Source organism: Sceloporus occidentalis, unplaced genomic scaffold (assembly GCF_023333645.1).
Source record: "Sceloporus occidentalis isolate IW3139 unplaced genomic scaffold, rSceOcc1.0.p SCAF_82, whole genome shotgun sequence".
Taxonomy (NCBI): Eukaryota; Metazoa; Chordata; class Lepidosauria; order Squamata; family Phrynosomatidae; genus Sceloporus; species Sceloporus occidentalis.
Genome location: NW_028317062.1, coordinates 1,715,333 through 1,727,478, shown reverse-complemented (window position 1 = coordinate 1,727,478; position 12,146 = coordinate 1,715,333). Strand labels below are relative to the sequence as shown.

Sequence of the window (12,146 nt, the reverse complement as noted above, 5' to 3'; positions counted from 1 at the left end):
TTTTTTTAAGCCTTGTTTCAATGCTTCTTTGAAGTGCTTTAAATCACAGCACAAAATGTACGAGAATTTTTAACCAGGAAGAATGCTCCAATAAAGGAATGGTTATTCTGCCTTTTTTATTTTATTTTCAAACTCGCCACTTGAATGATTACAAGACATGGCTATTTGCAAGCTACACGGCTTATATGGTTATGATCTGTCATTTTTAAATAATATTCTCAGTTAATCTAATTGGATATATCCCATTTCTAGTTCTTTAACATGAAGAGAAGGAAAAGGCTCAAATAAAGGAATGTGAATTGTTAAAAAAAAAAATTAAAAAAAATATGTTGCTCAATTCCAGTTCCTCTCTAGTAGAATTTCACCTACCCCTAAGTGACATCATAAGAAATGTGCGGCCGACTGGAGAAGAAAAAGGAAAATGTATTAGTTGGACAATGTAACACAGGCAATACTGATACCCCAAACCTTCAGCACAGATCTACATAGATCACAAAGCAGACCACTTTCTATATACGCTATAATAAACTGTCTAAAAACTAAAAATAAGACGTAGTGTCACCATGCTAGTATTTTTGCCCTAAACTAGAACATCCAGTTTCTTTTACAGCTGTTGCAATATGTAATATTCTCTATTCTGAACCCTTCACAGTCGCAGACCTGCTTAGATTTTCAAACCTCGTCTTTCCACCATTTTTGTTCCTGTTCAGAACCAGCTGCGGTCCATGTGTGTTTGCCTAAATTATTGTAATTATACCCCATATCTCAAAGAAAATTTGATTAATTTCCTGGATATTTTGGAGTAGTTTGTTCTTCTGGTTGCTTCATATTAACTACTGTAATGATCATCCTTTCAGTGTTCAGTTGTGTCAGACAATATTTTGTTTTTATTTAAACTTGCCACCGTGTTATGTGCCACGTATGTTATCTATGGTTTTTCAAGTCTCATGGTTTTTTTGCATGTCTCCCCAACCACCCTCCTTCTCTCATGTTTTTCTCCACTGGGAACAGGCAGTCCTACCTATCAGCCTAACTCTCCCTTTTTCCAGGGTGTCCAATTGCGCTAATAACTCCTGCTTATTGTAAACTGTCTCGCAAATATATTTTATGTATCAAGTTATTATCACACTTATTGTCTAAATAAGTCTGTCAGTGTGTAGCCTAATGTTACTAGCGCCTGGGTGCCCCCTACCCCTGGAAGCAACACACACACACACACACAAACTAAAACCTACTAACATGCAAACTCACTCTAACACCCACAGAGTCTACTTAAACCATACGCCAACATACACCCGCTCACACTGACGCCTTATGTTAACACTCAACACCATAGGTTAACAAACCTTCACTCTAATAACATGTGCTAACACACAAAACACCACACACTTACAGTGCACAAAGTGCGGTGAACCCATTAGCTTTTAAGTGTTCCCACTAATGTAATAGCTTTAATGTAACAAGTTGAAAAGACCTTTCAGGATAGAATAGTTTTTCTCTCTTATGTTATAAATAGATCCTGTTTTAGACTTTCTTGTGGTGCCTTTCTTTAGAAGTTACTCTATTGCCCCATGAAACGTTTTCAAACAAAGGAAAAGCAGAATTTAATTGTTTCATCTTAACTTTATTTTACATTTGCAAAAAGTATTCAAAATATTTTCACGGATCCTCCAGGTAAACAAGTTATCTGGCTTCTGTAGGCTCTGTTTCTTCCCCACATTCAAAACGCACAAAGTCCAGTACCTGCACCCCTCTTGGCTGCACATACTGTCCCACAGTGAGGCTGGGCTCTAGAAGGTAGGGCTGGGCCAGCATCCTGGTCTCCATCTCTCCACTTGACTCATCCTCTATGGATCCCACTGACAAAGGACTCATGCCCACTACGTGTTGGCCAAGCCTGCGTCCAAGTTCAGAGATACTGCTTTTGGCACTGCTGTCAGCTGCCTGGTATAAAACAAGAGCCCCGTATTTTCCAAACATCATGTTTGACAGGGAGGCGACGTCCACGGGTAGGGTGCCATGCATGTAGGAACCAATGAAAATGTTGGAAGGAGTCATCACCCAGGCAGCTCTCTTCACCGCCATATTTTCTCCAAGCTTTCCTTAATAGGATGAGAAGGGTCAAAAACATAATTATACAGAAAATATAAGTATACAGAAATAGACTAGCACACTTTTAAAGGATGCATACTTGTTACACGAAAAATGGGATTATATTTTCCTGGTAGAAAAAGATCCACTCAACCCAAAATCTGTGTTACAAACTTTTAAGAACACATCAAATCACAGCTATTAATAATCACTGAATACTACATAGGGGTATAATGGCTGGTTATTACACTATACACGATGTACAAGAGAGACATTCAGCTCATACATGCTAGACATCCATAGATAAGGCTCGCACGCTAGAGGAATGCACAAAAAAGACAGAGTTTAATAAATAGGATCTCTACAGTATACTGATACCCTCTCCTAGGGCAGCATAACCGACTGATTGTAAAGCATACTGTATCTGCTGGCGCTATATAAATGAAATGTAATCATAAATATCTAGCCAGCTGCCTAAATAAGTACTTCTGTTCAGCTTTTACAGAGGAAGGTGAAGGGAACGGGACCTCAAAAAAGACTAACAGGGAGACAAATGTATATTTACAGAGAAAGTTCTACCTGAACGTTCCAAAGTAAAAACAGAAAAGTCTGTGGGACCTGATGGGATACACTAAATGTTATAAAAAAGAAGATCAGAGTCTTATTTAGGAAAGATATAATACAGATACAGTGGAAATACCATTGCTTCTGCTCATTTAACTCCTTTCCCAACTGCCTCTACCAAAAACAGAGACCATACTGCAGTATGCTTCTTATACACGGTCAGTAGAACTTTCAATCTAGCCAATTGGGAGCTGAGCTGCCATTGAATAGCAGCAGCCAATCACATAGAAAGATAGACGTTGGAGACTGGAAACACCTAAACACTTACCTATTGCCATAGCCAGCTGGTCTTTAATTAATGTCTCATCTGTTTTCATCTGTAATAACTCATCGGCACTCAAAAACCCCTGTAAATAATAAAGGGAAGACATTTTTAAACACTTTAATATTCTCACTCGTGTATTCAGAACCCGGAAAACATAGTCAAGCACATGGAAAATAATTCCCATAAATCTAAGGCAGCAGCGCTCACCTTTAGGTAGGAAGACAGGTTCTGCTCGCGGCCCTGGCAGTACCTCAGTGTTCCTACTGCCACCTGCTGGACCAGCAGCTGAAACTTCACATTTCTGGCAACAAAGTCAGTTTCGCAATTCACCTGAAACAAATTACAGATTTATTACTTCTGGCTCTCGGGGGTACGTTTCACTAATAATCTGCTAATGTTTACACTTGAATTTTGCTAATAGTGTGAATAAATGAAAAGGCCTAACAATGTGCTTATGAAGTAGACAACAAAGGATTACTTATCAGCATTGAGGGGGATTATGGATCATTACTCGTATTTATATTAATATTATGCTTGTGTAAATAAAATAACCATGCATACAGAATTCCATTACTCATTATTAACCCCTTAATGACAAAGCCCGTACATGTACGGGATCAAAATGCATTGTTTTCAATGGGTTTAGGACAGGGCTCGGCAAATCCCATGGCGACTGATAATTTTGTCCTGGCGCCTAGGTGTTTGTGAGCCAAACCTATAATTGGGTTTAGGATCCAGATCCCCCGCGGCGTTGCAGGGGACTTGGATCCTCCTTTCTGGCAGCAGTGGGCGTCTGTGCGATGCAGACAACCCCGCTGCTGTCGGCAGCTCCGCCCACCCTCCTCACTGAACGGGGCTGTCATCGCCCACCAAGGTCACCGAGTCGCGCTGGCCAGCTGACTCAATTCTATTTCGGATCACCCCTGTCGATTCAAAATAGAAGTGAGTCAGCCAGCGCCGCTCAATAACTTTCGTGGGCGGCACCAGCACTGCTCACTGACCTTTCTGGGCGGTGCCAACCCCGTTCAGTGAGGAGGGTGGGCGGAGCCACCGGCAGCAGCAGCGGGAGTGCACATCGGGGTGAGGTAAGTGGAAGTAACTGGGGGCATACTTGGCAGTGGGAGGATGGGACAAAGATGCCTATGGGAGACTCGGGGCAAAGGCAAACTCTGTCCCCAGTTTCCTATAGGCATCTTTGTCACTAAACAGCTTCCCATAGTCCCATGTTTAGTGACAAAGATGCCTATGGGAGACTGGAGGCAAAGGCAAACTCTGTCGCCAATTTCCTATAGGCATCTTTGTCACTAAATAGCTTCCCATAATCTAATGTTTAGTGACAAAGATGCCTATGGTAGACTGGGGGCAAAGGTAAACTCTTTCCCCAGATGCCTATGGGAGACTGGGGGCAAAGGCAAACTCTGTCCCCAGTTTCCCGTAGGCATCTTTGTCAATAAACATGGGACTATGGGAAGCTATTTAGTGACAAAGATGCCTATGGAAACTGGGGACAGAGTTAATTAATGGGATTAATTAATGGTAATAAAAAGTATGCACTGGTGCTTTTTAGTGTGGGCAAATTGCTGGGGCAAAGTGCGAGTGCTGGGGGCAAAGTGCGAGTGCTGGGGGCAAAGTGCGAGTGCTGGGGGCAAAAAAAAGTCCTGGCTCCTAACTCTTTTAGCTGGCTCCTAGATTTAAAAAAATTTGTCAAGCCCTGGTTTAGGAACCGCCCATTGTCCTTAAGGGGTTAATAGTGCTGTCTGAAGAACACTATATGCATCATTTATCAAACAGGTACAAAGCAATGAACTCAATGCCACTTCCTACCATCTGCAGATGCTGAAGCTCTGTCAGGTTGAATGGAAATATAATCCCAATTGTATAGTTGTCTAGAACTTGACTGGGAAAGTCCAGTATCTTTAGGTTCTCGTTTTAAACACTCCATCTTCCCAATCATTACACATAAACTGCTTTTCTACTACTTGATGCTGCCCCCAAAATGATTCCCCATAAAGAATGGTTTTCTAAAAATGTTGGATTCTGTTGGCCTTACACACACACATAATCTTCTAAAAGCTAATTTTTTTTAACTTTGTTTCTACGTCTGCCAGGTATGAAACAGAGCGGCAGCTCTGATGGAAATCTGCCAGCTTCATGGCTCAAAAAATATTAAACTGGTAAATGCTAACCTCCACCATCACAGACGTGTTCCCTTCCTGCAACAGTCCCACAAGGCCTTCTGTAGTCTTTCTTCCTTGTAGTTTGGAAGCTTTATTCCATCCTTCCTTCTGAGCCTGCTGATGTAGCCATGTTTCTGCCTGGGGGGGGTGTAATTGACAAACAGTTAATGTATGTACACCAATTAAAGAATTCCTAGGTTAAAACTGTTTAAATATTAAGTTTCTTATATATTTGGAACTTGTAATGATTAGGACACTCCACACCTTTTGTCTCTTGTGATTGTCAGTATAACCCATTGTACAGTGCTGAGGAATCCATTGGCACCATACAAATAAGACATAACAACAATAAATATAATGCAGGGGAAGAATTTTAATGCAGCTCTATAGCAAGCATTGGTAAAACTGCCTATAAGCAGCAATGCAAACATGAATAAGTATTAAATATTAATTTTCCTATCAGGTGGTAGGTGAAGTACAGCTACCAAGTAGTCAGAGAAACTAAAATACTAGCCAAATGGCCAAGTAATATGGTGGCCCAAAATGCACAACCCAGCAAGCTGATTGTCTATAAAGGCTCCAAAAACTCTCAGACATGATCTGTGTAGAAGGAGCAGGGGGGGCTCAAAAGGTTAAGGCTTAACTCATGAAACACTAAACCACACTTTGCAATCACCTGGGCAGAAACTCACGCAGTTCTAAGTCAAGGGGAAAACCACGGCTGCCAACGCAAAAGCAGCGTAAAGCGCCCCCAGCCTCGCTTCATGCTAGGAATCTTTTCAGGCTCCTCTGCGAGGTTTGTCTCACTTCCACACATCCTCTTACTTGCTTGGCATCATTGCTGAACTTCTCCAGTGCTTTCTTGCAGTTTATAAACGAATAGCCAGTTTTCTTCCTTAGTTTCACCAGAAGGTCCTTGTCCGCTGCCAATAATCTGACACCCGAGTGGAAGAGTCCGGTCTGCTGCCAGAAGATGAGCTGAGAACACAAAAACACCGGCATTTAACGACGGTGACAGATACGGCTATACACCAGACACATACCTGTAACGTGTACGAGCATTAAACACTTCGCGCGAACCTCCTACGCACCCGAGTTGTCTTCAAGGTTATTCACAGTCAATACTTTACCGAACAAAACAGTCTGGCATTGCCTCCCAGTACGGCTCGGTACCGAACTAGCAATATCGTTACGATTGTCCCTTCTCACCTTGGCACGCAGAAATCCGGACAGCGAAGCCATGCTATCTCTTCACCGGGTGATGAATGACAAGGCGCCGGCTGATGACATCACCCTTACTGTCAGAGACTGAGGCAATGTGAACATGTTCTTTACAAATAAAGTTATATTTGAGAAGAAGAAAAAAGTCCAACCATTACATAGTTACATATCAATGGTGTGTTTGAATGAGTACGAAATTGTTTGTAGATGGGAACGGGTTCTATGTGTATCCTGTGTCATTTATCCAACAGTTCTGTGGAACCCATGATGTTTTTATTAGTATTTTATTTTTAAAAATAAAACGAGAATGCAACGTTATTTGACTATTTTGAGAGAGAGAAGTCAGGGACACTTAACTATTCGCCTGTAAATGGTGTTTTAGTTATTTATTTGTGGTGGCCAGTTGTGCTGGTATAATACACCATGCTCTGCTCTAGGCATGGAGAAGAGCACGTGTGTCTGTGTGTGTGGGGGGGGGGGGGGTAATACACCTCCCAACTGTCCCATTTTAAGGAGACAGTACCAATTTTAGCAGGACCTCCCAACATTCTCTGGTTTCCTGCTTTGCAGTGGGTAGCAGTAATCATAATCAAGTAATCACAGTCAGCTCAGTGGAAGTACAAAAATAAAAAATTTAGAAGGTCCTCCTTTATCCTAAATCTAATAAGCCTGAATCTTAACTATTCTAAGTGTGGTTCTGTTCACTGTCTGCAAAACCTTTATCCTTTGCTGGTCATATACGTGAAAGTCGAATTTCCTCTCCTAGCGACCCATATACAGAGACTTGAAATTGTCTGTTTTTCCCCTTATACACAAACCTTTCCTTGTTCCTCTACGTAGTTTAGGTTACATGTCTACATTAAGCGGGAAAACATTTACTGGTTTGTGTATCATCGGCTTGTGATATGTCAAGAGGGACAAAAATAAGACCCCTACTCCCAAAAATCTTAAAGACAGAAAGCCTAGAAAAACAGATGGGGGTTTCCTTTTTAGTACCCATTGCATTCCATTTTACACGAACTCCAATGCATTCTACTGCATACATTCTGCAGTTACTGACAAAAAAACCCAAGAAAAAAACGTGCCATTGATGGGAGAGCTGCTGAGCATGTAAAGAAGAAAGTGAGAGTCCCAAAGAATACATTTGGAGTCCACGCAAAATCCAATCCACAATGCATTTTACATGAAACTGGAGCGGTCCTTTGAGTGGTTGGTATCAACATGTAGGTGGACAGCTTGAGCTTTAACTATCCTGAACAACCGTCAACGTGTACAGGGTTGCAAAATGCAATTACATTTGGTACAATTCTACATGATGTTCCAAATAAGAACATTTACATAAACCAAAAACAATGACAAAGAACAATAATGAGCAAATACTGATTTAATTTTCAATTTGTTAAGAAACATATAAAAAGCTCACATTTTGGAAATCTTCTATAAAATATCCATATATTTCCAGTTTATCTAAATAAATTTCCTAAATAAATTGTGGTAGACATTTTATTGACATATCGCCTCTAATGAAATCTCACCCAGCCTGGTACACTGAAGTCCCTATGGGTGCTGGAAAAGCAAAAACTAGGGCCTGGGTAGTAAAAAGGATTAAGATGTGGTTAGTTTCTTGTAACATCATAAGAAAAGGTAACTTCACTCACTATTTTACATAATAAATTCCAAACAAATTTGTCTTTTAGATTATTGGATCATCAGTAGAAAACGCACAGCAAGGAATAATGTATCCTGGCCTAGGCCAATCAAGCCCCCTGTGTCCTGTTGCCCAGTGGGCCGGTTACAGGGGAGATCTTTGATCTTCTAGGCAGGCATATTTACACTATGGAAGCTGTGCTGGCATATCCTGGCACGCTGTTTATTGAACCCTGGCCAACCATGGAGAAGCGACTGAGATTGATGCCCTAGATTGGTCCCAAAATACAAAAACACCTTTTAAAATATATCCCTCTTTTAATGGCAGATTTAGGTGGCTTGATACATAAAGGGGAAACAGGCCATATTAAGAGGGATTACAAAAATACTAATTCCCCCCCACTCGTTAGAGCTACAACCCTATGTAGAAATGTGCTTCAGAAATTGCAGCGAACCTAGCTTAGATCGTTTCATTCAGTTCTGACAGCGGGTCACTTTGTAGATATTGATGTGCTCATCTTCATCTCTTTGAACAAGCTCCAAAGCAAAATGCTGGGGCAAGACATTTTGGAAAAAGGCCACTGTGCCGTGTTCTTGACGCATTTTTGAGGACAGCAATACAGTTGTGTGAGGTCCACAAAGATGCTGAAGAGTCTGAATCAAGAGGGGATATGTCTCCTTTAGGTATACTATGTCAGCACCAATGATGTAGTCAAAGTCTTGAGGAAACTGCTCTTGGTCAAGGCCCCATGACAGAGCGCAGACGCGTGGGATTTGGTTTGGTGGAACATTGGCAAGCACATTTTTCTCGATCTGTGGCAGTGTGTGCGGAAGATCTGTCACAGTCACATCCCCACCTACACAGGAAAATTGAGACCATGTTTATTAAAGGAAAACAAATAATTTTATACAATGCGTTTAATTTGACGGGACCTCATGACGAGCTCATCAATATCGGCCACAGAGCCGATCTCACAAACAATCTAATTCAGGTTTGCGGCATATCGAGCAGATATATATCAGCTATTAAAACAATGCGCTTAAAAGATTGTAAACTGGCTTCAGAAAGGCCGGCATTACCTCTTGTCTCTGTAAGTCAAATAACTTTTTATGTCCGGTTTACCCATTGCACAGCTCTGCGGAATATGAACATACTATATGAAACCATAAATAAAATCTAACCTCCTTGTGCTAGACGCTTCAAGACACACGAATTATGGCTATAAAGGAGTAGGAAATAAGTTAGTGGCTATACTGAACTTCATTCTGCTCTTATGCATTGCATGACAGACTTCCTCATTATCCTATTATCGCCATGAATTATTTTTAAACATATAAAACACGACTGCATAAAGTAACAGATCCATTTAAGCAATTAATAGGTCTGTTTATTTTGTGATGTACTGTAGCTGGAATTAACATCAAGGTGGTCTTTGTGGTCTTTTCAGGTTATTCAGAGCTGCTGACAGGTACCGCGGATGGATTCATGATTTGTTTAGGCTTTTCTTATATATAAAATAATAAAAAAATGCAACAGAAGAACAAAATATAATGGCAGCCGGGCTCTTAGCTAAAAGGCACTTACACTTCAAATACATCTGCTGGCGGCAGCCATAGAAACAGCAACAACAGCGCTTTCGCTCATTACAGCTTGAATGGCAGTTCCTGGCTGGCACCGCTATGCTGCCGGCCCTTACTAGGTCATTTTGCCCAGCAGGGAAATGTTGACGCTTACAAACATTAACCTGTGCAACACGTAGCCCAAATTATGCCTAGCGTATCTCCGGGGTGCTTGAAGGGTTCAGACTCTTGTTCAATGAAAGCATTTTTTTAAGAAAACATTGGTCGTTTATATAGCGCCATCATGCCCTGTAGTGCTGTACAATGGGAAAACAGGATATCACAGAACAATTTAGACTTTTGGAAAAAGGTTAGAAGGGCTCTGCTCAAATTATATTACAACCTAGAAAACGTTACCACCTCGTTTAGCTATGAATACATTGGGCACATAATCTGTTAGATTCTGTCACCGGCAGGCTTTCATGACTAGCTCACATTGTCTGAGGTGGCACTTTAAAAAGTGGCACAGCACCCCACAGGAAAGCATAGGGTGCGGGATTAACGATGGCAGCGGCGTGGCTGGTCTCCACAGGGTGAGAGGGGGAGTAGTGTATGGGAGTGTGTATATACAATAGTGTCATTCAGTGTGTGTGTGTACACACTGTAGTGTCATAGTGTATATGTATAGTGATGGAGTCAGTGTGTGTGTGTATACTGTAGTATATGTACAGGGCAGAAATTGGGAAGCACCAAACTCAATACTTTCTGTGAAGATGGGCCAATGGGCTGCAACAAGTATTTATTGCCATAGGCCCCATAAATCCTAAGAGCAGCAGTCGAACAATATTGGCCTTATTTATCAAGACAATTCCCATGTAATTCTGATACAAAGTATTACATTTTCAGCAACAGCCCAAGCATTTAAAGGCAACAAGTTTTAGTTTGCATCAAAACAATTCGTTTTGCCCTCACAAACTTATAACAGACGCGTACATTTGGAAAATAAATAGGGACTGATTTGTCCAAAACCTTTGTTTACTGAGAATCTGTATACTTTGGCGGATGCCAACATACCCAACAAGGACACCAGAATTCCCACGATTCCAGTTCCAGCACCCAACTCGATTACTTTCTTCCCTTTAAAATTCAACTTCTGCTCTTCAATATAGCTGCAGAGATACAATGCCTGGGGAAGAAAAAGAGAATGAAGCCCAAATACAATCACTGGCCATTTACATTAAGAAGGCAGTTTTAGAACAATGTACTTCTACACATGAGTTTTGTTAGGGTGGGCCATGGCTGTAATCTATTCTTGCAGTAGAATCGAAGTCTACAAGGTAGTAGATTAGCCCAGTTAGCCAAAAGTTATTAGGTTTGTTGTAGATGAGTCAGTAGTATGGGCCTTATTTATCAAGGTGAAATCCAAACATTTGTGGTACAAAGTAAGTGGTTTGAAGCCACTAGAAGAAACAGATGATCGAAACAAATGCAATTCAGCCACATACCACCCAATATTCATGCCGCAGGAAAATTATAGTGTGTGCATTAAAACAACCATTTACTTTTTTAAAGTTCATTTTAACATAAAATCTGAAAAAAAAAACTTAAGTATCTAGAAACAATTTGTTAAAAAAATATGGCCTGAAACTAAGAGGGTTATTAAAGGGCCAATTTATAGTCCGTGACATCGCTGGTAAGAATGCATAGGAATCTTTATAATATACATTAAATAAAATAATTCTTGCCACTGATTGGTGATTGATTGCAGCCAATCAGCGACAGGAAATCATTCCAATGGTAATGAACGGGCGTATTTCCCGCATATGCATAAAGGGTCCTTAATGCAGCTGAGTATATATGTAAATCCTACACATCACTCGCATACGATGTCTGGAGCCTCATTCCCGGTGCGGTTACAGTAATAACGGCACATTCTCAAGCGATCATACGTGAAACGCGCTTTAATTCGGGGCTACACTGTGCGTGACCGGCGGCTGTGCCTGCGGGGTAGATGCAGGAACTGCTTTGGCCGCGTGTTGGAGGAGCGGCTCACTAAACACACGGAGAGCGCGCTCAACAACAAACGCCACGTTGCTTTGCGGGCTGAGCAGCGCGCGTCCCAGGGAGACGTCGGAGTATCGCTGCACGGTGCTCACGGCACTCCAGCCCAGTGAGCCCCAATACTCACCGCGTCCCACACGGGAGCTGCCACTCCGAGGTTAGCGCCATAAAGCTGGGTGATGCGCAGCTCTTGGCCGCAGAACTTGTAGCAGCTCTCCTCCGTGTAAGTGTCTGAGAAGAGTGAGCCCAGGTCCCGCGGCAGCACCTCGCTCAGGCCGCTCTCCCATTGCATGGCTGTGCGTCGTGGAGGGTGTGGCGTGCGCACAGTTACCGGTCACCCGCCGCCCTCACCGCGTCATTCCAGTGTTAACACTGACACGGTATTTAGCGCAGAGTTTGTGGCATCTCGTGTGTTTTGGCGCGTCACGTGATAAGTTTGGGTGGAAGCCATCGGGAAAGCGGCTTTCTAATTATTTACAGTATATGTTGCGTGTCTCCAG

At 41.9% G+C, this 12,146-nt stretch overlaps 2 protein-coding genes across 2 annotated transcripts; both read right to left on the bottom strand.

Moving 5' to 3' along the window:
• Window positions 1–1,683: 1,683 nt before the first annotated feature.
• On the bottom strand, window positions 1,684–6,159 carry LOC149285237 (elongation factor Ts, mitochondrial-like). The gene is made up of 5 exons (XM_089495601.1): window positions 5,971–6,159; window positions 5,167–5,295; window positions 3,188–3,310; window positions 2,984–3,062; window positions 1,684–2,102 (listed from the first exon to the last, which is right to left on the bottom strand). Exons 1-5 carry the CDS (start codon window positions 6,157–6,159, stop codon window positions 1,684–1,686), a joined length of 939 nt encoding a protein of 312 aa, XP_089351727.1.
• Window positions 6,160–8,499: 2,340 nt separating this feature from the next.
• Window positions 8,500–11,938, bottom strand: LOC149285236 (EEF1A lysine methyltransferase 3-like). The gene is made up of 3 exons (XM_089495600.1): window positions 11,774–11,938; window positions 10,660–10,771; window positions 8,500–8,882 (listed from the first exon to the last, which is right to left on the bottom strand). Exons 1-3 carry the CDS (start codon window positions 11,936–11,938, stop codon window positions 8,500–8,502), a joined length of 660 nt encoding a protein of 219 aa, XP_089351726.1.
• Window positions 11,939–12,146: the final 208 nt, after the last annotated feature.